Genomic DNA, 26,507 nt, shown 5'->3' with positions numbered 1-26,507 from the left:
ATACAAGCAAAGATAGACCCAACCAAACAGTTGAGCTTAAGGTTGCGGTGTCGCCGGCAACCGTAAAATAAATAACAAGTCTAATTAATAGTTAATTAATTAATTTTCACATCTGATGTTGCTGTAGTCAGTCTTGTGGAGTTATTGTTATATCAGTATCTCTAAATGTTTTGATTCATATTTGTTTGGGTTTAATGACTGAAAGGAGTTAACTTGTGTGATTTTGAGCCACACACACACACACACGCGCATGCGTGCCAGAGTTCCAGAGGTATTCAACATGAGTCAAAGTGGGATCTACACATTTTAGAACATTTTGAACTGTTTACCGTTGGGGCAAAATTTTTTTTTTTTCTGGTGGTGCAATGCTGTTTCGCGTAAGGTGGGTTGTCTTTAGACTGTAGATTTCTAAAGTATACAACGATATTTACCTGCATTCCAGCTTATAGCGTAAAGTTGTATTTTCAACAAATGTCGAGAGATGTATTCGTGTTAAGAGACAAACAATTGCTTCACGAATCGTTATCAGATGATGTCATCGGTTTTAATTGACATCGACGGTTTTGAGCGCACAAGGAAACAAAGACGGTTTATTATTGACATGGAGTAGCAACAGCCACAAAAATATTTCACAACAAATGTACAAACAATTGAGGTAGCGTTGCTGATATCCACCACGTCTGCAGTCATTGAATATAACAAGAGCATCTTCTGTCGACACGGAATCCCTGAGACGGTGACATCAGGCAATGGCCCCAAGTTTTCAAGCAAGCAGTTTGCTGAGTTTGCCCAGCACTACAGCTTCCAACATACCACCAGCAAGATTACGGGAAAGCTGAGAGTTAAACAGACCATCAATAGTCGGTTCAAGAAAGCTGAAGACCCATCTATGGCCATGTGAACTGGTCAACACCACTTCAATGCGAAAAAAGTCCAGCAGAACTCCTGATAAGAAGACTGAAGAGTGCCGTTCCCATGATAACGTCAACATTGATCAACCCAAAGCAAGAGGACTTCAAAGTAAATGAGAAGTCAAAAGAAAAAAAAAAAGACTTTAACAAAGCTCACCGCACCAAACAAGTTCTCAAGAACTAGCTAGATGGTCTGGGTCAGGCTTCAACAAACACCTGGAGCCACTGTGAGACCACTTAGAGAAATCTCTAAAAACACCCCAGAAAAGCAAAGACATAGCAGCTACCATCAGGTCCCACGAGATCCACACGCCTCACACACCCGAGGTCACAGCAACAGAGTTTTCAAGTTAGTTACCAGATGATCTAAACACTTCTGAATGTCAAAAACCGGATACAATGGACATTCCAAACCAGAGTGGAGTGCAATGCAATCCACCAACACATCAACATCCTGCTCTTCTCCAGAGCAGATATGGCCGAATCATTAATGGCCAGACAGATTTAACCTGTAGTTGACACACTATACAATGCAAATCTTTCAAGCAAGTTCATTTGAAACTTTGAAAGTTATTTCTCTTTAATTTCGAAGTATTTAATAACTTGTTCACAGTTTTCAATGGCGATGTGAATAATTGCTATAATTCCATGTCCCTAAATAATTTGATTAACATTTGCTTTGGCTGAATGCACTTTACTTTACTAACTAGAAAGAATAAACTTGTGTGATTTCTAGTGCTTGTATATTTGCACACACACACACATACACAGATACACACTACAGACGTATTCAACAAGTATAATGCTCTAATGTGTATGTTTGTAGGTATTTTCTACTAAACTGAAGTGAATATCGAATACTTTATGATAAATAACGTTAATGGAGATTAGTCTTCTCGTAGCAACAGTTGTCTTAAGTGGTTGTTGATTCTTGACAATGGTCGACTCGTCTCAAGCCGATGCTCGAGTTAGCAAGTGGTCGAGTCGCCCCCGCCTGCAAACAGCGGGAGGTTTGTCTCCCTGGATTAGAAGTCTGCAGTACACGCCACTTGCACACCAGTATTGCTGGCAGAGAGAAAAATTCCATAAGATCTGCCTCATCAAATCAACAGTAAATTTAGTTTTGCTCTCTTTACTTCTCCCTTCATTCTCGTTGCTTGAAATTCGCAAAACAGTAAAGCGTGTTATCCACCTAAACTTTATTCGGTGCCAATCAAAACAGAAAAAGACCTAATTGACAAGGATTTTGAAAGTCTTCTCCCCAAAAAAGAATAGGTGGTTCAAACAGATTTCACAACCAACACACACACATTTAAAAATTATTAGCATTCAGAGCAATGTGCAGATAAGTATAAACCAAACTAAATGAAACCTGAAGACGTTATAGATAGACATTAATTCGCCTACAAAACAAACCCACCAGGTCAATACAGAAGCTGGCTATTTATATGTCCAAGTCTTGTATGGAAAAAAGTCGGTCAGTTGGGGGAAAAAAAAAAAACTACACGGCCTCGTCCGATCGTATATAGAAGGCGGGCTACTTTTAAGTCAACCCCAGACACACACCTACCATCCCTGTCGGTGCTTGGTCTATGTCTCAGACCACAAATTGTACGAAAACAATTTTACAGTGACAATACAAGCAAAGATGATACCTCTTTCGTACAAGCTACTTAGCTGTTTGTACACACTTTGATAATGCTGTCCACTCACAATGACGCTGCTATAGTTCTGAAAATGTTTATCGATGGTGAAGGTCTATATCAAAATTTTTCTTGTCATGAAAGTTTTTGCAACCATAATTGCAAATAGCTAGCAAGCCTCTAACATTACATCATTAACCCCTTGGTAATTAACGACATGCACTTAATTTTTTAATAGTGCCATAATAAAGATCATTAATGTCACGACAGAAGGTACAGGTAGCAGCACAAAGTTTCAAATTTAGGTATAGCTACATTCGTTACAACTGTAATTATGTCACAATGACGATATGTGGAGTGAAAAAGGATGAAATATAACCAACATAGTGATTATAAACACTCGACTGCAGCCTATCTTCCCTCGACCCTCCTCCCTTCCCCAAAATTCCCCACAAAATAATATTTCCACATGAGATAACAAATCATAAAAATGTTTAACATCATTACTATATTGTTACAACTTTTTGTGGACAGAGACGTGGTTATGTTTATCTGATGACTGGTAAAGATAAACAAATCTCTCCGTCAAACCGAGTCCACGCAAGGCAGCGACACACTCGTCGCATATCTCCATGCAGTTCCTGACTAACTCCTCTCTGTTTGTTTATATAAATCATCTAAAGAAAAGTCTGCAAAACAATTTTCATTCACATGTGTGTTCTCACGCGGGAGCATTCTGGGCTGCATGACGTACGTCAGTCACGTGCTCACGTCGCACTGGAAGATCTCGAAGTTATCATGGAGTTATAGATGTAGCGGTGTACGCAACGGGTGCGTCGAGTTAGGACGTTAGATAAACGTTACGTCTCTGGCCAGAAAAAAATTGTAACAATGTAGTAATGATGTTAATTAAATACATATTCATGTTTGTAATCTCTTGTAGAAATGTCATTTTGTGCGGGTGGGGGAAAGGGAAGATAATTCATGTTACAGTGTTTAATTACTCCACAGATTCAATTATATTCAAGCCATTGACCCTTATGATTCGTTCTTGTTAACACCTTCTGCCCGCCTGAATCCCTCAGAAACATTACACGGCATCGAACATTTTAAATGAAAGAATGTAGAAAAAGGTAAAGATATTGCAATTTTTCATCTCTTTTTTGTACATACAATTGGTTGTTGTTCATGCATGTTACTAACACAGATGATTCCTTGAAAGTGCATACGTTAACAAATAATCTAATATGTATAATAATTCAATAATCAGCTATCTTCAAAATTATATCTCTCTTGAGAAGCTGTTTATATTCTCAGCAGAAGCTTCAACCATTGACAAATTAATTGGTGTGGGAGAGCAGAACGATGAAAACCAAAACAACATTCAGCAAAACCAATAAACACAGAATATATTTCAATTCATGCTACATCATATCTAATTGACAAGAAGATCAGTTATTTAGCAAGTAAAAAGTATATAGTTATGTAAAGATGTAACAATAAACATGTAGACATATAATTATAACGTAAATTAAAGCAGTTGTGTGAAGGCTGTATATGCAGACCATAATGTATAATACTGATGCGGCAAGTCATTCACAAAGTATTCACTGCAATAAATAAATATATATATACATTCAAAATATAAAAATACTAATATAAGTTGAGATCTTTCATTGTTTCACTGTCATTTTAATAAAGCTTACAATACGTTCCAAAAATGGTGGAACCCATAAGGAAACGTTTAAAAAGTTATTACAGGATTTCCATAAAGTAAATAATAATAGAGCTGAAAGATAACATCTACCTTCCTGGTAGCTGTGGGCTTGAAGTACATATACATTCTAAGTGGAATCATTAAAATACAGTTTTTCAAAAACATAATAGCTCACATATCACAGACTTCAAACACAATACTGATTCAAAACATTAATGCTGATATCAGATTCATTAATGTGGGCAACATTATGTAACAAAACAACTAACCAGTTGTTATTAACATGATCTTAAAGTCAATATTAATTTATATTTAATAAGACAATTTAAATAACTTTATGTATGTCTAAAACCTAAAATCTCTAAAGACAGAAAACTAAAACTAAAAATAATAAATTTATACAGAGTATCTATATATAACCAAATAAGTATCTGTGAGTACATAATCACACACACCTGCATAACAACATATATTAGGCTATGTATTACATACTAAATGCCACAATGATGACAGAAAATATAGTAACTTTGTATTGTCAGTTCCAAATAGAAGATTAACAGCAGTAAAAAAAGAAAACCAATGACCTTTGCTGTTAGTGCAGATGTTTTGATTGATGCAGAAAGGGTATTTCATGGAAATCTTTTCAGAAAGGTACAAGAGAAAGAATCATGCTCTAAGCTCTTTACTACCCTTTGTTAGTGTCATTCTGACACAAAGATTACAGCATTTCTGGGAGGGGATAACAGTAGTAGTAAGGAAAGAGTGTAAGTAGAGTTGCCATGGCCTGGGATAGATGGGTCCTATACAAATAATGGTTGTTATGCCAACCATAAGAATTGCCATGGACTACCCTTTTGAGACGGGTGAAGTCTCTACATAGATAATGGTTCTTACACCAGGCATAAGATTTCTGTGTTACTGTAATGAATCTCTCAGACACATTTCACAGCATCGAACATCAAAGGTGAAGATAGTTTTATCTTGATGTAGGAAAAAATAAACATGGAACAAAGAAGACATAAAATAACAGATTAAGAAAGAGTTTTCTCATTAGAGAATTATATATTTATTACAGAAAAATTGATATTTGCAAGTGAGCAAACAAAGTGAGTGAAGCAAAGAATGTAACTAATACAACTTTTGGGAGATGTGTGCCTCGCTTTTTTCTTACATCAAAAATCAACTTTGTTAGTACAGTCATCAGATAACTTTACATTAATGCATGTCACAGATGTTTATGAAAATGAAGACAGCTTAACAATGCTATAATCATTTCCAATTCTTCTTTGCAAGAGCTTTCATTGAGCATCTAATTATTTAATACTGTAAATCACAACATTGTTGTCAGCAGTCATAACAGTAACAAAGAATGTGGAAGATGGTTATGTTCAACATAAATGTATGCACAGTCCTTTCAAATGTAAAAGTTGCAGTAGTACTGAAGATAGTGACAACTAACACACTGCTGACTACAGTACTGTAGCCAACAAAAAAAAAAATCCTATGACAAAATAAATGTGAAACTGTTTTCAAGGACTTTAATGGACATTCTATTCTCTCTCTCTCTCACACACACACACAATTTGGTCATGAGTGCGATGAAATACAATGACTATGGCTTCTTAAACTTTTCAAAAATCTAACTTCTTCAGTGCAAGAACAGTTTAGAAATACCTTTGCAGGATTATAAACACCAACTAATTTACTAAAATTATAAGGACAATGAAAACAACATTCTTAGAAAACATGCAACAAAAAGAAATAGGAACCTTCCCTTATCTTTTTTGCTTACCCTCGTATAACTTGAGCATTGAACCCACCAAAACTATGCTTTTTGCCTTTGATAATGTTAAAGCGAAGGTCTGGATTGATTTCTGGAAACTGTTCATGGAACTTCTGTCGCACTTTAGACTTAACAAAGCTCTCCTGGAGATGTAGCAATGAACTCTGGGGCCTTGGAATGCCACTGCCAGGCTCCCAGTCAAACCGAGGATCATGTTTGTAGGTCAAGTTGTAAACGGGAAACTGATTTTGGTAAGATGAAACAAAGGATGTGGATGCTGTAAGGTTGGTTGGCATAAAGTTGGTGGACAGACTTTCAAACTGATCTCTTGATTCTGATTTGTATAGCCCACTAGAGGTTGCTGGCCTTTGACCTTTTAGACCGCTTAGTGAAGACTGATTTGTGAAAACCTGAGTATCTTCTTTATCTCGAATGACTGCTGCAAGTTTTCCAGGAAGAGAAGAAAAAACAGCCGGGATGTCATGTGTTCCCCTAACCCTTTTTGGGTTGAGGGTGTTGTTGGCATTGTACATAGCATGTGTACTGGTGTACTCGGTTGTATTGGTCTTGTCCTGATCTTGTACTTCTTCTCCACTCAAGGGCTGCGTTTCAACTGATAAAACTGGTATAGTGTTTGGTGACATGGTTGCTACGGTGACGCTTCTGGAAAACTGGACATTCTTGGAGGGGCGTGGAACAGATCGTGAACGAACCCTGCAGTTGAAATGTCCATTTTGAATTATAAATTTTATCTACCAATAGCAGTAAAGAAATGTGTGTGTGCGTGCAGGCATACATGCGTGCATTTTTACACAAGCTGTCATCAATATTCATACATCTTGATCCATATTCTCTGTCTCTTTCTCTCTTTTTTTCTCTTTCTTTCTTGCTCTCATATTTTGTCAGCCTAATCAATTCCTTACCTGCTGAGAGACTTGTTTTCTGATGACATAAGGGTCTTTGGATCACTTCGGACACAGCATTCAAGCTCATTTTCCTGGAGGAATTTGAGGGTATTGTAGCTGTTGCCCATGGTTGAGTTATTCTGCAGCAGATCCTTTTCCTGGATCTGTGTGCTTGCTTGATGTGGAGCAGGAGGCAGCAACTGTCTTTGCTGCTGACGAGTCAAGTCCTTGTATGCTTGTAACATCTTCAAGAAACACACACACACACACAAATCAAAAACTGGTCCTCTTTGTTCTTTTCATCATTTTCTTCATCTCCCTCCCCCACCCTCTGTCTCATATTTTTTATGTATGCCTGTGCGTGCATATATATATATATCTCATGCACACACATATATATATATATACTGTACATGGAAACTTTGCCCATCACCTAGTTTTTCCTCCTTTCTTTGCAAGCATTTAGTCATAGAGTTCATAATTCACTTCATTTATTTATCCTTTCTTCCATAGTTTTTTTTTTATTTTTAATTTTTGAGATATACCCCTGTACCACAATGATATCTTGGTCTGTGTTGTCTACTTCTACCTTCTCTTCACAGACCTGCAATGATCTGGAAAAAAAAAGTTTAAAAGGCACCTCTTGTCCTTCGTAGTCGCTTCTAAGGTCAGGTGCACTTAAGCTCAAGTTTCTGCTCCACTTCAGGGATTCTCGGAGATCCTTGCTCAAGTGAGACCCTTGTTCAGCCTTCAGGGTCTGTCCCTGGGGAAGAATATTGACATTTATTGTGTCAGGTACTGGTGCTGCAGCTGAGATCATTTTTTGATTTATTTATTCCTTCTTCCTATTTTCCCTGCTTCTGTCTTCTATCTTTTCTTCCTTCCCGATCATGCTGTCTATTTTCCTCACTCTCTTTTTCTCTTGCTCTCTCACATTCTCTCATTCTGTTTTTGTTTTTTTTAAACTTTCAAAGCTTTATTGATATAAAACACAGAGGGGTGCCACTTTCTCATTATCCTAACAGTACTCTGGCACATGTTCATGTTGTTACCTGAGAATTAAAGGGAAGAGTATTTATGATCTCAGGTGTTGATGCTGACAAGTTAAGAGTCAACAGGTGTGGGTCATAGCTGGTCTTATATAGGCCAGCTCGTTCCTCATTGTAGCGACTCCCATGGTTATAGAATGTGTCTGGGAGTTCTTTGTCAAAAAGTGCTTCATACTTATTTCTTAATGCTGTGATGTTGTGGTCTGGTGCCTGCATGTTGAGAAGTTTCCACCTGAAATTAAAGAAAGGGTCCAAGAGGACCACGAAAATCCTTACAGGGTGCAAACTTTGCCAGAACCTTTCACTTGCACAAATAAGAGTAACCCAAGTACCATTTATAGCCTAGCACTGACAAATAGGCAACTAAAAAATAGGATCTTGTAATGCCTAAGGTATGGACTGAAACAGTCAAAGTGTTAGATTTCAGGAAAGTCGGGCTTCTGAGACTGAGACTATTAGAAAAAAAAATGCCTTCTTTTCCACATATCCAATTTTCCTTTATGTTAATTTAGACTCTCACCATTGCCTTGCATTAGACTTTCAAGTTATCTGCTGAGACATCTCTTAATGTCAGTCACAAGGGAGACTAAGTGGTATGCAGTCACAATGCAAACACCTGAGAATAAATATACTGCTTGCTACCTATGTCACGGAGTCCAAACAAAAAAACAAACTGTGAACATTCAAAATTATTATTTCATACAAAACCATAGCTGTAAGTTCATTTCTAATGAATAATATTTATGAAATTGTTTTTAAAAAAATGGCTAAAAAGAAAAGATAAACAGATACCTTAATCTGTATTGGCAGCAAGACAATTGGGGAAAAAGGCCAATCGCTTACTGCTTTTTTCGTCAGTACGAATGTCTCCTTTGGCTTTTGCTTAGAACATTTTTTTAACTGTATACATATATTGCTTGCACTGAATTAAATCATGAAAATTACCAGCCATTATATATTACTTACCTGTTATAAGCTTCGATTTCTTGGATAACCTCATCTCTTTTTGTTTTGCTGTCAATCAGATTAAACTCATCAGGCGGTAGGGGTGTACCAGGTGGTGTGAAGGCAACATCAAACTGTTTTGCTTTAGCTTTTTCAATCTGCTCAATAGATATAAAGATTTATTTTACATTTGAAAACAATGACTTGTAGGACAGTCATTAACAATACAATGAAAACTTAAAGACATAAAACATGTGGCCAAATGAATCTTCCTCAGTATACATACTTTTTCAAGGCATGGTCCAGGCCGAGCTTCCAGGTCTAGTTCACGCCACCTCATGTCTTGAGATGGGCTGCTGCTGGTGTCTGGCAAATTGACGTACTCAGTTCCATGAAGCAAGCGATATTCTTCACGCTCATTCAGTGTTGGTTTCCTAAGTGGACCACACCAATTTGAATAGTAACCCCCTGAAGTGATCCCACCAGATTACAACATTGACATCGCTTTCAAGGAAATCAATCAACGTTACCTGCTCGGACAATCAGAAATCTATGTATGTGCACATAACATCTGATAACCCACATACACTTTAACTTCATAGTTTTGTTTCTTAAAGCCCAAAAGCTGTTGGAGAAATTCTAGACATAATTTGTTCATCATTTAACCTTTTCTGAGACTGTGAGTTTCATTATGATAATTATGTACATAAAAGTCGTTAAAAATAAAAAGGCTTAAGATTTGGGCTGTGATGGTTTTGTGGGTGCCTTAAGATTTAAGAATGTTTCTTGAGTGACGTCATGAGATTTTCACATGTTTGGTGTTAATAATATAGCACACATGCCTTGTTGCATTCAGCTTTAAGTGACTCACCTTTTGTATCCTGGATTCTCTGGCTTGCTGCTTTCCAGGACACGTTGAGCCGCTGGTGCTGGTGTTATTTTCCGTGACAGTCGCCCCTCCATGCCCCGAGGTGGGTCAAAAGTATTGATGAAATGAGGGTACTAACAGCAAAGAAAAAAGAACTATACTGATTATGCTGCAAGCCTTTCTTTTCTATAAATTTTTTTTTTATTCTGTGCACTTAAATTGTTCAAATCTCCGTCTAGTATTAAATGTCTTTACAATATGGCTCAAAGCCAAGGTTTGATCAAGAGGCTTCTAAATAATTATATTTGGTTATTAAAATCATGCTGACCAATTAATACCTATATTTTCTTTCGGGAGAGTAGTGTCACGAATAAATTTGTTTTAACTTAACTGTCTTAGGATGAAATATTTTATGAATACTTTCCAGTTAATAAATTTATAAATTATTCAGTAAAATAGATGGATGCAAATCCAAACAACATTCTGAAAAGAAAATAAGCATGCTCCCTAAAATGTCAAACATGAGATCCACTACATTTGCACCTACACATAGTTCACATTGTTTTCCAACACTACTGACATACCAGTTTGTCATCATCAAGCCTTGTCATAATCTTGGTTGTAAGTTTGCTGTCCAGGTTGTCTAGGGAAAGTGGGTTAGAAGGTCCAAGTCCTGTATAGTCCAGGTCATAAGAGGTCATCCAATGGGAACGTTCCAAGTTGTGAAGAACATTGGCAGTGCGAAGGCTGACCTTCATCTCTTCTGGGCGTGACTGCAGATTGGGCGTTATACCTTTAGGTGGGAAAGGATAAAATTGTTGTCGTCCACCATGTCCCTTCACCTGCTGTGGATATAAACATAAGGCTAGAGATAAAAACATAATAAAATTATACATATAATTAAAGCAGTGTCCTAAGATAAAAACATAATAAAAATACAATGCTAAATACAAAAACACAATGCCTAAGATAAAGACAAAATTATTGGTCATTTCTTTAGCTTTTTTCTAAACTGCTTGCTTCAAGTTTAGGCTTTTTTTAATGTTCCGAACAGGTAAGCAAATCTTCCCTGTAGGTCTCTGAAATGAGATGAATATATCTGTTTCTATAATTTATGCATCTTTCTGCGCATGTACAAGTACATGTGTATACTTGTACTCTTGTTTATATAATTAATTCTGGATTGTAATTTTATAAAATAAGAATACAAGCTTGTCCTGTTAAGGCTATATGTTCTTTGGTTCAGACAATATGATTTAGTCTTACTGTTTACTAATTTAATTTTTGCTTAGTATGCATTTAGTATATTATAATAATGATGTAAAAGTGTTTTGTTTAAGTATTTAATATTTAATTTGTCCCTTCTTGTTTCATTTTTGCAAAAGCTTGAAATCTAGCCGTTTTGTAATAGCTATAAATTTTTAGATTCCTTACTTGATCAAAAAAGTTTTCTCCTGGCCAGTAAAGTGGTTCCCTTTCAGAATCTTTGGGCTGTGCTTGGATGACATGTCTTGTCCCAGATCCTGAAACATTGTATACAATATTCAGATCCCTCTTCAACTAAGCATACACAATGCTCTTGTTCCTGCAGATACTGGCCTTTTTTCATACAACTTTATTAGCAACTGATGCAAGAGTCATTAAAATGTATGTCATGCTACATCCCAAATGAAAAACTATATGTCTCTGTTAGAAAACATCAGCTCATTTGAAAATTTTGAAATGCATTTATCATCTTCCGACAATAAATTCAAGGTCATTAACTATCTAGTCTTTGTGGACTGGTGCTATTGACAAAAATGAGAGCACAAAGCTGTCACTATTGTGAACCTTGATCAGCTGTCATATTCTCTTAATGTACTGACAGTAGGCATGATCTTTCAATTTCAAAAATAAAATTCAAAGAAAAAACACATGCCTTTAGTTTTCTCTAAGACAAGAATATCATAGGGCTGTGCAGGCATCTCAGCATTGATCGGCATCTCACTTCGAGCAGCGACACCTCTTTTAGGATCTTCTGGTGAATCAAACTTTGGGAAGACAGCAAAGCGAGGAATGTGTGAACTGTAAGGGTGTTCTGCTGGAAAGGGTAAGTTGATAAGATCTTTCCTGTGAAAAGAGGTAGATCCAGAAAATGATTAAAAAGTCCAACATCTACAATTATATTGGAACATGAGCCCAATGTTGATAAGATAAGCATGCTTGAACAGCATGTTTGCAAAGATGAGCATAAAGCTTATGCGACTCTATCCTCTGAGAGGCTAAAATTCTTAACCCTTTGAGCACACTGAGCCACAATCGTGGCTTTGCTAGGGAAGCAAAAGGAAGGCAATTTTCATTATTTTAAAGTTCAAGCTTTCTGTTAAGGATCTAAAAATAGGTGACCTACGATTTTGCATCTGTGCTATTTACCTGCTTCATCAGACCCAAAGCAATAAATGTTAATGGGCACATTGCTATATATTTACAACTATCACCAACTGCTGCCTATTTGGTTGAATTTCTTAGACACTGTTCATAATGTCCTAATTTGATTTTGTATCAATCTAAACATGCAAGCACGTGCATGCACACACATACCACACACACACACATATATATAAATGAGTGTGCACAATTAAAAAAAAAAATCAAAATCTTACACCATAACAGAATCTTGAGGTCGAGGAACTCTGGAAGAAGAAGCAAAAAAAACTATGCTTAAATCAACATAACCTATTTTGGCTTCAAACGCACACAAGCACACACAAACACTCTAATTTACAAACATACAAAACATAAAATTCACACTCACTTTAAAAAGAAGGAAGGATCATTGAAAGAGATATCTAAAAATTCATAATAGTCAAGACTTATGTTCATTCATCCATGTACTGACAGAAGAAAAATTACTCGCCTCATCATGTTACAAAAAGTTTTTCGACTTTAATAAAAAAGTAAATTTCAACAAATTACTCCAATGATTATGCATTCAAAGTTCAAAGTTTCTCGCTTAACCACCAAGTAAATGTGGCTTTCTTACTAGAAATATATATTTGTATATAATTTTAAAAAACAAAGCAACTAAAAAAAAATACTTACAGTTCATCTGTGCTGCGAATATTGCTTCGCTTTAGTTGAGTCAAAGTGTATCTCTGCTCATTAGGTTCACCGCTAGAAAAAAAAACTTATTCATGAAATTTGCTGCTGCATCACTTCTCAACATCTTACTCACTTGATTTTTTTTATTTTTATTATGTCCATGAGCATAAACTTTTTTGTTATTTTGTACTTTGTTCTTTACAACCTTCACTATTTTTTACAACATTCTGTATAATACACTGCACAGAAATTATAAGATTGTACTTCGATCTAAATGATTATAGTAATGAACATATTTATTGCCTCAAGCAGTGTATAATTCATTAAACTATTATGCATAAGAAATAAAAAATAAACTTGTGTTTTTATATCTTATAAAGACGCTTGTAGGGAATTAAATTAATTCAATACAATAATATAATAATTCCTTTATCCTCAACAACTTCTTTCTCTCAGATTCATAACCAGAAGCATATAGTGGTATTTGAGACAGCTTATACTTACTAAATGGTCTGCAAGTGTTTCCAAGTTAAGTATGAAAAAAACAATTAAAGGTGAAACACGCGAATGTAAGTTTTAGCCGTGACACGGGTACAATGTAGAATCCATTAGATTTACTAAAAAGTCGTTTTGTTAGTCTGTTTAAGAGCATCTGGAAAGAAAAATTTCCCTTTAAAATGAAAAAGAAAGGCAAGAGAAAAACATCTCGATTGAGATACTCACGTATATGTCCAGGTAGCATTCCTGGGCACCCAGAGATCCCTGTGTTCCTTTGGTTGTCCTGTCCCCCATTCATTTTGTTCTCTAGGACTGTATTCTGATTGTCGAAATAACTCCAGAGAGGTCATTCTGACCACTGTAAAAACAAGTGCAACAACTTGGATGTAAATAACCAGTTCCTTTATATGTGTCTTATATGCTTCTTACTGGTCATCCGTAGCGGTTGCTAAGGTGGTTGTTACCGGAAATTAAAAAAGGATAAGATCAGGAGTTATTTCCCTTACAGCGACATAGTATCTAAATTTAAAATTAATATTTTTAATTATTTTCTCTTTCTAGATTTGACTTTTAAAAAAAATATATGGTTTCAATTTGCTGTTTTATATAAGCCCTCCACCAACACTCCAGAGTGGATTTTTTTACCCAGTCTACAACTCGCACGAAGGGAAAATTATGTTATCAAGGCAAGGAAAAGGGGAAGCTACTTGTCTAACACTTTTGCTATGGATAATAAAGAGTTGTGTTTCGTAGTCTAGTATAAAACAAAAAAACTGACTTCTTTCCATAAGGACAGTAGACAGCTATCAGAGAACGCTTTGGGGCCACAAAAGGTACGATTCAGTCGTTTATTTGTTTGTTTGTTTTTTTTAAATCAAGCTCAGCGTAAAAATAAATTTAATGTAATGTTTTCCTACAGATTTGCATTACCTCGTTAAGTAAAGGCAAAGACTCAAAAGGGTAGTGAACGTTAGTGGTTCAGCGTGTCCAGGGTAGATTGAGTCCGAGCTTCTATCTTTCCTTCTTTCCTGCGGCAATTACCTTCCCAATAATGCAGGACCTTAATTTTTGCCACTCGGCTGCTGAGTGAGCAGAAGGAGTTGATAGTTAATTCTTCAATGGTGTTAGTGAAATTGTTCTCACCATTGAAGGGAAATAGTAGCAGCTTTTAAGAACAGAATCGTTTATCGCTAGGTTCACCAACAAATAGTAAGATAAATGCAGTTTTTAACAGTGTAGTTCTAAATCCACATTTCTTACTTCTCCAAATCAGGATATTCAACAGTCACTGCAGTGTGGTGATCTGTACGCAACTATCAAATCTTGGAATGTTTTTATCTTACATCAGCTATATTGCCCACGATCCACATGTACCTTTATCTTTCTGCCATAGAATACACTGTAACAATTTTCCATCTGCATGACTTTATGTTTGAAATGTGTAGTGGGATGCCAGTCTTTTCCTTCTGGAGAAATGTATTTTTTATCAACATTAACTTCCGCAATGTTTTTGAAAAATACAAATAGGCGCTGAAAACTGTACTTTTTAAATTGTAATTTTTCTTTTAATTTGACAGTAATATCATACATGAATTTTCAAAGACACGGTGAGAAAATGTAAAGGTGAAAGATATGAAATATCTACAGTCTCTGAATGCCAACATGAGCTGGTGTTATAGCACTGAAGTTTAGTCTTTGATGTATTAGTAATCCAGCACCAGCTGGTCAGAAGTCCATTTGAAGATGATTATACAGTGACTGTGATAGAATTCTGCATAGAAATCAACATTGTATGCCTCTCTTCCTGTCACAGTTCTTTCATATCCATGCATGCACGCTTACACAGGGATTAATTGTATACCTCTGGTGTTTATTTTCCAGATTTCATAAAAATTACAAAATGTAAATGTCACAAATGGTTTCATGTTGTAGTTTTGTCACTAAACACTGTACCACATTATGGTATCACCAAAAAAAAAAAAAACACAAGGAAAATAAAGAAGACGTGAAAAACCCAAACGTCAAGGCACAGCATGCTGCACAGTTTGATTTAACTAACATCAATATTAGCAAGGCTTTCAGTCTTTAGCTTTTTTGTGGGGCTGGGGTGTGTGTGCATGTATGAATGTGTGTCTGTGTGGTACTTGCAGGAATCCTTGTATAGAGGTCTTCAATTGCACAGAGGGGAGGCAGGACAAACAAACCCCAAAGCAGCTGCAGTGATCAAGATTTCAGTGACTTGCTAAAAAAAAAAAAAAAAGCTAAGGCATGGTGCTAAAATTAACCAGCCATCTCTCTGTGGACAAACTGCATCAGCAGCTGTGATGCTTAGTCAAACACTCATACTTTCTACACATTCAAAACGCATAAAACAAGTATAAATGCAGCACATCATGTTTCCACTGCCAAAAAGATCTACTTGTGCATGACACTAACATTAAAGTTTCAATGCATTCAATCATTAGGTCCCTGTGCTCACTTTTAAATGTACACTGTTGTAAACTGTACACACATTGTTCGACCCACTCTAGAAGACAAACTGGCCAGGGGAAACTGTTGAATATACAACAAATGAAACGATGCAACTGGACGGTCCACTGGCCAATATCATCCTGTTCCTTCACAAATGTTGCTTAGAAGTAGGACAGAAAAATCAACACTAACAGGAGCACTGCAATATATGATGAAACAAAATACAGCAAACTGACAACCCCATGCTTTGAATCTGAACACATGAATGGGAGAAAATCTGCACAGTGAATGTGGGATGATGGCAAAAGACAGAAAGTATAGCAAGGTTATTATACTACAAAGATGGATGAGGCAAAACATCAGTTACAAAAGAAAAAAAAATTGACGTGTTGCAATTTTTACACATCTTGAAAAACAAAACAGTATCCTACAAACCTTGCCCATTTCCAAGTGCAAGTTTTGTTCAGAAGTCTTTTGTGGAGATCATGTTTTACTAATTTTTAACTGTTCTAACATTATTTACAAAATGCATTTTTTAGAACACCTGAATTTCAGGAAAGGAAAAACATAAAAAGGCACTTAAGCATATGCTTGCAAGTAGGCCAAAACATCTTTGACTATTGTGACCAGATCCCAAACATGAAGCAAAATCAGAACTGCTCATCTGGCAGTGCAAAATAAATCATGGACAGATTTTAAACTGACACCCAATCAATGCCCAAAATTCTGCAGCACATACAGCGGCACCATCATCCTTGGATGTGTTGCCCAAAATAATATTGTTTCTGAAATTCTAAGAAGCCTACAAACTGACCTTCATGAAATTCCTGTGCGTTGCTTTCCTAAAATGGGAGTAGCCAGGAAGGGATATAGAGTAGTCAGCTTTATTATACCAGACATCTTCACAAGAACCCTTATTTGTTTCACTCAGATCTATGTATACCATTCTTTCCTTGCTTCCAAAAATAAAATTTTGCTGGTAGGAAAAATCAAAAAGAGGTTGCATTTTATCTTTAAGTGAAAAACAGAAATGCAAAAGCAAAAGGGTAATCAACACCAGTTGAAAACCAAAATGGGAAGCAGAGGTCAATAACTGATTCAAAAAGAAAAAAAAAAAGCAAAATGCACTATAAAGAGGGGCTGGCTCTAGAATTTGCAAACAAGGTATGTTAACTATTCACATCCTGGAAAATGGCTGGGTAAATAATAGACTGACCAAGGACAAAAAACAATGTCTGAAAAATATTTCTCAGACAGATGAAAGATGAAATCCAGTGGTCAACAACAAGTTGACCACAATCATGCCGAAATGGAACACGAGTAAGCAAAGTTTCTGAAAGACACGACTTAATGGAAGATCTGGCAAGAAAATGAGATGCCACTGATAAAGACCAGGTAAAAATCCCCATGTTAATGTTAGCCTACAAGATTTGACAAATATTACTGCTTGTTACAGATTTCATCATAGATTCTTGCAGATCTTGAGTAAATTACCAGATGCATGTGTAAATTTAGTACTTTAACAGCAGCAACAACAACAACAAAAAAGCCCTAGCTTTATGTTTATAACTAAGTTTATAACCAAAGACAGAAGTGATAAAAATTCTTTTATTTCATCAGATCCGTCTTAATGAAAGCTCTTAAAACTTGCAACAATGATATAAACTGCCTTATCAGTGATGCTGCAATGATATGAACCTCTCATGCAATTTAAAGTTGGTGGTTTTTTTTTGTTGTTGATTATTAAAATTGGCTCATTTTGTTCTTGTCCACATAATTTTCAAGTCGCCCCCTCTACCAACATTACTAATAATCCTCCATCAACACTAAATTCAAAAACTAAGATCAACACAACACAAATTATATTTCATATTTTAAATACACTTCTTCCATTTCATTTTTACTTAGACTGCTGTTTTAAACAAGCAACTTTCCTCAAAAAGAAACAGGTACCATGAGCTGACCATCTAGAGACAAATGTTACCTGCTCACAGCTCCTGAATAAATTTTATAAGTGCTTACCACTCTCAGAATCTGAATCATATCCTCACAGCATCCAACTAAACTCTTTTCCAGTTTAGCATTACAGTGGGAGAGGATGCGCTTAATAAACACAGCAATCACAATCACAACAAACCAAACAAAGCAGCCAAACTATGTATATGTAATAAAAACTTGTTGTGTATAATGTTCTATAAAATGCAAAAAATAACAAAGTTATTGTGGTGTCTCCTTGCTATATACAAACATTTCTACACTGTCAACAAGCTACAACTACAGCAGTGACAGAGGTAAACCACATGAATGGTGGTAATCTTGCTACATCCTATGCACATCACATGCAAGTATAACTCCAAAATCGCCCTGAACATTCAGAACTTCCACTGCCAGGAAGAACAGGTACCCACCTGCTGTGTTTTAAATGCTTTTGTAAAGCAAGAATAGCATTCACCCACATTAGCTCATTCAAACACAAACCCTTTCTATAACCACCACACCAAAGCAAACAAAATTTCAGACCTGCTCACAAATCAATAAAAACCTAATGTGAAATTCTCTTTCTCAAATGCATAAATTGTATAAGTGTCACAAAGACTAAACTGATGTGGTCCAGAAATAATGTTCAAGAACAACACAAAATTCCCAGAACATAATAGTCAAGAACACAATGGCAACACCTCAAACAAGTGTCAAAATCTAACCCCCATGTGGCAAAGTTGGATTATTTTCATTAGCTGTTTAAGTAGATCTGTTTGTAACTGAAATGGGACTAAAAACAAATATCCAATAAAAGACTGATTCTCCTACAGCAATAAATAATATTTCATAAAACACACAACACATACACTAAGTCATGCAAAGGTTTCTGTGAAAGGCGGATGTTGGCTGCAGTTGCACTGAAAGTTACCAACATTAACAAGATGCAGGGTTCATGCTGCTAGTGTCATTCCTGTCATTGAAAAAAAAAAAAAGATTACAGTCTTTGTACAGACCCTCTTCTGAGCTTCTTTAAAATTTTAACAGCATTAATTTAAGTTTTAAGAAATGCAAACTTTTTTCACTCAACAATAGATACAGGTTTTAGTATTTTGTCTCAGTAAGGAAAATATACATTTTCTTTTGTCGCTTCAAACCCTGAATGTAATTAAATTATTTTGGAAAACTTGAACACTTGTTTCTGAAGTTCAGGTACAAAAGAAAATAGGCCCTGTTATCCTACCCTGTTTATTTCTTTACAACCTCTCTTCTACTTAAACAAATAACAAAAACACTGACCAAAAAAGTTTAAATACTGAGTGGTACAAAATTCCTCATCAAATGCCCTGTTGCCTATTCTTCTCCATGACATGACTGAAGCGCAGTCATATTCAAATATATGGAAGAAAATGCAAATTCATTTCATGAAAGAACAAATATTAACCATTTTAATATTGGCAAAGAGTGATTGCCATAATTGTCACTACTTCTTTTTTTTTGATTGAATGGCTTGTCTCTCAAAAATGTAGAAAGTTGTGCAAGGACATCTAAATTCATTCAAGAGAGGAAGATGTTCTCCAGGAAATAAAAAAAATTGTTCCATGGTAAGTATCATTCAATACTTTGATGGCAAATTTTGATTACAGGTATCTTAAGCACCAGTCAAGAATCTTCTCAGCAACAAGATTAACCTTCCACTGCCTCTTTCTCTTATTGTTAACTGGAAAAATCCATATGGCTTTAGCTTACAAAAAAATTCTAGAGACAACTGTATGGCATTTGCTGATAAATATTAAGTTCAGGTGACAAGTGATTTGTGCATTCTGAAGAAGTACACTTAAGAGCGTGCATGCACACATCCTAAGTTTTAGTAGATGATGCATGCATGTCATCTCTTCAATGTGACTAGTACAAAACTCAGGTGTAATTACAGATACAGTAATTGTACAGCCTTACTGCATTAGTTATGTATAGTTGGTAAAATTCTGTCAAAGATCACACAATGCTTCACTTCAGATGCAAGTAGGTTCTGTCATTTGGAACTGCAGCCAGCTAAGAAACCATATTTTTAAACCAGAAAATTTGGACCTGGGATAACAAGATGTGATGCACAATTTCCATACCCAACCAAAATGCCTTTCACATGCACCTAAACACACCTATGCTTTGAAATTTTTAATTTATGACAGTCTTCAAAACACAATTTTTGCCTGCTTTTAAAAAGCCAACATTCAGAAGTAAAACTGGGAGTCTCTAAACGAAATGAATACTAAAAAAAAGCCCAATTAAGCAGCACTTCCTTAATAATACAGAAACCATTCACTCTATGGCCAGATGGTTTGAAAGAAGTGCATAATTTATCCATCAAACAACAAACGGAAGATTGATAGCTAATGGCGAATCAGCCATAGAAGATAGCACACAGGCGAATTCATTGACAGATCTTATATCTTACAGTTTCACTCTTTCTATACAATATGCAATTAAAAATCTACAATCCGAATTTTTAAAGGTTGCCATTGGCAATGCTATATAAAAACAAAACCCTATCAATATAAAATATTCCAATTTTCCAATGCTTCGTTGGAAAGTTACACTCAACACACAAGATTTTCATGGCTATAATGAGTAAGAACATTGCCTGTTATTTTAAAATTTCCCACGTATTTTCCATAATCAGTGCAAGGATGACAGCAGCTGGAAGTTTGGTATGTACTTCAATAAATAAAGACAAGAAAGAGATCAAGCACATAACTAGGAAAGGTGCAGTGGTAACAATATAACAGAAGAAAAATTTCATTCAATAAGGCACTTGACTGTACTTGTTTCAGTCATCCTATTCTACAGCAGCATTTAAACAAGGACAGCCCTGTTTGCAATTTGACAGATGATACATCAAACATAGATCAACAAACAGTTAATAATATTACATAATCTGTGCATTTCCTAACACTTTGCTTGTAACAAGCACACAGAAGTACACCATGATCAATTTTGTTTCCACAAATGTAAATGCCTTTGACAAAATGAAAGGTGTTTCAAGAACTAAGATTGAAACTGAGAAAAGAGCAAGAATTTGGAAAATAATGTGTGCGAAAGAGGTGTTCATGGGTTCATGTTCATGCATGTTCACATTGAAGTCTATGGCAGAAAGCTTTGTTGCTGCCTGCTTTATGCAACATCAATGAACACGATGATGATAAAAGGAAAGTGGCAAGTCATCGCATATACCATTGGTAGGATGAAACAATGCATAGCAACGTTATAAAAAATCACCAAAACGACAACATCTATAATTATTGCATGACATTTTCCTGCCCTTAAAAACACCACCTAGTGAGTTTCGAAGAATACCAGCATTATGCTAACTATAAGACTTAAGAATCCACTTTCCTCGAGTGAAAATCTAACTCAGCTCTGATCTGTTACAGTAATAACTCTATGGTGCAGACACTAAGTTAAACGTTTTGGCTCACCATGACTCCAAACAAAACTCTACGCTTACAACAACTTTAAACAAGTGACCTCTTGAGAATCAAGTTGACTTGTGAGCTGACCTCTTTAAAAGAGATTTATGATGGTAGCAACTGCAACAATGTCAGTGAAGACAAAACACAAGCTCTGTGGTTTTGAACAAAAGTAACTGAATTTTGTCTCTCTCTCTTCAGTTTCTCCTTGCCTCTCACATCAAGAGGTCTAGTCCATCCCCACCTCTTGTGGCTTTAAGTTCCACTTAGAGTCCTCAAAGGAAAAGCTTTATGGACGGAAACACTTAACAGATTTTTTTTTTCTCTTTGGGAATCCCTTTCCTTATTTGACCAAGAAAGTAAGCGAGACAAAAGCAGCCACTTATGTCCCATAAATGTTTACAAAGCCAGACCTCTTGAGGCGAGCTTGTGATGCAAGTTATTTTATAGGGCAAAACAAAGAAGTTCATACAAATTGTATGTGGTAGAGAAGAGAAGAAGGAGGAGGAGGTGGTAATGATGATGATGATGTAGTAGTACACAGAAGACAGAGAGATTTAGTGTTCAACCTTACTGTGATTTCCTGACTCAACCTAAAACACCAACAATCAATCAATCACAGTGTTCCAACACTTTAACTTTTAGTACAGCTATAGGAACTGAGACAATAAGATAATGCCTTCGTGTGTTAAACTACTTGTCTATTTCTACATCATCCCACTCTATCCTTGGAGAATCTGATAAGTAATGTGAATACAACTCTTAGCTTTTGTTTCAAAGGCACACGTATCATATGTGTCTGCTTGTGCTGACCACTTATCAAAATCCTTCCCCTTCTGTCTCTCACTCCACACATACATGCCTGCTGCAACTTATTTCAAAATATGACCATGAATGTTTGCACACCCACATACACTCACATGCATACTCATTATCTTTCCCTTGAAAGGAACTGCATAATTCATGAGACACATAAAAGAGACATCACTAGCAACAAATGCTGCATAAAATTAAAACCGATCCAACAGCTCATCCTCCACATCTAAAAACAAAACAGGAAATATATTTTGTGCAGTATATCACTATAAAAGCCATCTAGCCATAAGCAGACACTCCATGCATTGATTAAAAACAGGCAGTACAGTTGACACATTTCATATCTACCTCCTAAGGCAGCCCAGTTAAAAACAATCTGTCAGCGCCATCTAACAGCAAAAGCTGGTTGCATAACGGGAGAGTGTGAAGACGCTATAATGGACAGAAAAACAGACACCAGCAACACTCATTTTCACCGTGTGGATGTGTAACAAGACTGCAAAAAATTTAGCAGAAAACCACTTGTGAGTGAGAAAGGCAAGTTTCCTGGAAAAAAAACTTTCTTGCTGCAGATATGACAATTTATCAAAACACATCTTGCACACACTCAACAGTTTCTGTCAAAAAAACTTGTCATCCTTTCTTTAAACTTACTGAGGTGAGTAGGCAAGATTTTGTTGAGTGAATAAATCCAATTTTTTAATCACTTCTAATCTAAATATCCTTTCACACTGCTGATATGACAGTAAACAAACGTTGTTATGCCTCCCTCTCATCAGAATGCGATCAAAATAGTTAAGTCCTCTGTATAACCAGTGAAAGAATTGTGTTTGAATGCATTAATGTGTCTTTTTTCCTAATTAACACAACCAATAGCCAAAAGGCCTTTCACACAAGCAATTCTTTGTCAGAAAACAAGACAAATGAAAGATACACTTAGTTCAACTTTTCTTTTTCTTCTCTTACATAAAAAAAAACGGATGGGTAAACTTAAATAATGTGTTATGACCATGAACAGACCTCAAGATATTAAGACCTACTCCAAATTTGTGTGTAAGTTCTGATTTTATCACCAGCAACATAATGCCTCTATCAAGTCCTGTGTTAAGTACTTTGCCATATTTGTAAGGGGGTTGAGAAAGGTGGGGTTTTGTTGCAGCAATTCACAACAGCTGAAATGGCTTCACATTCCACTGACTGTTTGCCTTACTAAAGCCAGACTCATTTTAGGGTCAAGTTCAACTTGACCTCATGAAACAAACAGCAGCTTTTATGTGTATTTTGTCACTGACATAACAGAGGTATTACGCTAAACAAAGCAGTCATAAGATTGGTAAAACCTGAAAGAACCACAACCATTATCTCACATATTTCATGACTGAGGAGATAAGACGAGGCTGTTCTATTACGAAGCTCAAGAAGTTTTCTGTCTCTTGGGAGACAGGGAGATAGGGATTCGCCTTTCTCTCTCTCTCACACACACTCACTCACAGTCTCACACACATACACAGCACAAGGGGTAAAAGGGAGCACATTTGATGTCTGGCCTTCAGAAATGTTTGTGGCTACAGTCAGCACATAAGGGAAGGTCACTTGCACTGTGCCCACTTCGGTAGAATGCGTCGTCGTGCATTGGTGAACCAATAGTTAATCTGATTTATGGTCAACCCTGTCTGTTTGATCAGCATGGCTTTCTCGTCGTCATTAGGATATGGGTTATCCTTATGTCCCCTCAGCCACTCCATCATTAAAGACACCGCCTGTTTCAAAGAGAAGAACAAATATAAGCTCTGGCTTCCTTCCATTAAACTTTTGCAACCACTTTACATCTAAATTTAAAACCAAAACATATCTGCAAATCACAGCCCACAAAAAGAAAACATAAATATGAACTAAAAAAGAAGTGTTGATGGTTTACAGAACATCACACCTGCCATCAAAATTGATTAGCAGCATAATTTTCATGAGAAAAAATGTATAGAAGAGAAAAGGAAAATGTCTACAGTTGGGAATGCATTAAGATATAAAAAAAAAATGCTGTCAACTGACTAGGTTTTAAAATGAAACACAGCAAAACTGTCTGAAAGAAAAGTATAAAAAAAAAGGTATTTAGATGTTAAAACTTAGATGCTCTTTCATACAGAATGAGTCAAAAGCTGGTTCGTGACCTGCATCACGAACCTCCGAAAAACCTCTCCTGGCTACTGTTATCGTCTCTGACTTTTGACATGTAATATTCAGCTATTCTGTTAAAGTGGGTGCCACTAAGCATGGTCATTAATTTTCAAAGTGGTTTAGTAATTTCCAATTTCTCAGCAGCCCTGGATATTTGTGTAAGTAATGCACAGAATTTTTTTAAAGCATTGTCTGCAGTGAGCGTGACAGTTCACCAGGCAGGTGGACAATCAAACATGCTTCTCAAACATTAAACTCTTATAAACAATAGTGTGTGTGTAAACTCTTCAAGCCCTTTATGCCACTACTTACCTCTTTAGGAAGGCTAGGGTGCTTCTTTGACTCTGTCTTCTGTCCAGTGCTTCCCACCACACTTGACCCTTCTCCAAGCATGTCTGGGCCATCTTTCATTTGTCGGAAGGCCACAGCACCAGCCATTCCTGGTGATACAAAACTCCCTTGACCCTGTCAGTTACAAAAGTATGCATGTTAGGAATCACACAAACAGCACAGTCAGTTCGCTGATTAAACTAAACTGGCAGAATATCAATCCAGTACATGGAAAAACACTATTTCTGTAAGTCAATGATTCTTTATTTATGAAAGGTTAGCAAATAATGTAATTTTTTACATCTGGCCCTACCTTTGCCCTAAGAGGAACAAATTTGGTTAACTATAAATAATTTCAATAATCAAACTGCATAAAACAAGAAAAAATGCACCACAGGTCATAATTATAATATTTTTGCATATTTACAAGATCATATATTATGCAGTGGCTTTAGCATTAGTGTATTATTGGCTTTTATTTTTTTGTGTAAGTTTAATGGAAGTTCTTCTTGCTAGGTGTGTCAATGGTGGTAGGAGACCTTAGCTAGTTACTAGAGCTCTTGCTATAAACACTTCAGTAATTCTTATGGGGAAAAAATTTAAGCACAGTTACATACAAGAAGCAGCATTCTGAAAGAGTGAACCAAAGTTAACAATCTGGTGAACATGAACAGGGTTTGTTGTTGTTGTTTTTTTTGGTGAGGGTAGATTATGATTAAGTACTCTAGAAAAGGATGTAGACAACACATGCTTCTCTTTTCCAGGAAGCATCACTCACCAATGACACCATGACCTTAGTGGGAGGGCCCATGGTAGTCATGATATGAAGTGGAGCTGGTATACCCATGTCCCCCATCTGTCCTCCGCCTGCCATTAGCAAAGGGCTGCATCCATTCATGCCTGTAGGCTGGCCCTGTTGGAGGTAAACAAGAGTTAATATCATCTGAACCATTACTATGATTGAATGATTTCTTTATTGCTTCAGCATAGCTCTAGCAAAAGTGCGAGTATCTGTCACTATATACATATTTTAAAGCAGAATCCAATATATATATAAAATCAACAGATTTATATAAATACATGCACATGGAGCTCTATACATAAATATGGATACAATTTCACTACAGCCTCTGGAATATATGAACACACATACTCTCACACACAACGGGATGAAGGTATCGAATGTAAATCCTGAAGAAGAATATATCTTACATCTTTAATAGGTACCAGAACATGAAGGGCAACATTCAGTTTAAGCTGTCTTTAATGACCAGTAAAAGGCTAGTAAACAGTGGAGAGAAAAGGGTCTGATGTGATGGAAAACACAATGAGAGTAAACATGAGGTGCATCTGTGAACCTGTTAAAATAAGGGAGAGAAGAGGTATACAAGGATATGGGGGAGGTGGGAGTTTCCGCATCAAGAAGTTATGAACACAGACGTCAGGCACACATCTCCATGCACCATCCTGTAACACATCCTGTCAGCAGCAAACACTTTTTCATGTCTTCTCTCCCCTGACTGGCTCTATTGATGCAGCCTTCTGCTCCTCCAACCCTCTACCCAGAGAAACCTTTTCCCTTTTCACGTTTTCAGACAGCCCCTGCATCTGCCGGTCCCTCTAATGGGCAAATATATTTGGGCCAGCAGAAACAATGCGCTGTGTCAGCAGCCACCAACACTACTGCAGAGTCAACCGGCCATGCTTGCTTTCTCCCCGACAACTCAGTGTCTCGCCTGCCTTCTCTCCCTTGTCTCTCTTCCTTCCTGCCCCGCGCTGTCTCGCTCTTCAACCCTCCCCACCAGCCTCACATAGCACAACTGCCATACTCCTTGGACCCACCTACCCCCACCAACCTGCTGAGTAACCT

General features: G+C 36.5%; 2 protein-coding genes across 2 annotated transcripts in view; both read right to left on the bottom strand.

Annotated features, from left to right (window-relative positions):
• Positions 1–3,943: 3,943 nt before the first annotated feature.
• LOC112556492 lies at positions 3,944–13,854 on the bottom strand. Its single transcript, XM_025225543.1, has 13 exons — positions 13,626–13,854; positions 12,903–12,974; positions 12,464–12,493; positions 11,740–11,930; positions 11,256–11,344; positions 10,406–10,666; positions 9,825–9,955; positions 9,240–9,387; positions 8,975–9,111; positions 8,012–8,240; positions 7,600–7,722; positions 6,978–7,204; positions 3,944–6,768 (listed from the first exon to the last, which is right to left on the bottom strand). Exons 1-13 carry the CDS (start codon positions 13,748–13,750, stop codon positions 6,060–6,062), a joined length of 2,472 nt encoding a protein of 823 aa, XP_025081328.1. The 5' UTR covers positions 13,751–13,854; the 3' UTR covers positions 3,944–6,059.
• A 3,612-nt stretch (positions 13,855–17,466) lies between these two features.
• Positions 17,467–26,507, bottom strand: part of LOC112556491 (trithorax group protein osa-like) — a 63,551-nt gene continuing 54,510 nt past the window's right edge. The window contains 3 exon segments of the mRNA XM_025225542.1: positions 17,467–23,892; positions 24,620–24,772; positions 25,416–25,550. Coding sequence (XP_025081327.1) covers positions 23,722–23,892; positions 24,620–24,772; positions 25,416–25,550 — 459 coding nt within the window. The 3' untranslated portion in view covers positions 17,467–23,721.

The sequence above is a fragment of the Pomacea canaliculata genome, linkage group LG2, assembly GCF_003073045.1.
Source record: "Pomacea canaliculata isolate SZHN2017 linkage group LG2, ASM307304v1, whole genome shotgun sequence".
NCBI lineage: Eukaryota > Metazoa > Mollusca > Gastropoda > Architaenioglossa > Ampullariidae > Pomacea > Pomacea canaliculata.
This window is presented reverse-complemented; position numbering and strand designations above follow the sequence as displayed.

Bases quoted from the DNA above. Each gene is read 5' to 3' on its own strand.
- LOC112556492 (XM_025225543.1), bottom strand. From the start codon at position 13,750: ATGACCTCTCTGGAGTTATTTCGACAATCAGAATACAGTCCTAGAGAA. The intron at 9,388-9,824 runs GTGAGTCACTTA...TGGTCCACTTAG, and splicing joins GAGAATCCAGGATACAAAAG to GAAACCAACACTGAATGAGC. The intron at 7,723-8,011 runs GTAACAACATGA...ATTCTTCCCCAG, and splicing joins CTCTTCCCTTTAATTCTCAG to GGACAGACCCTGAAGGCTGA.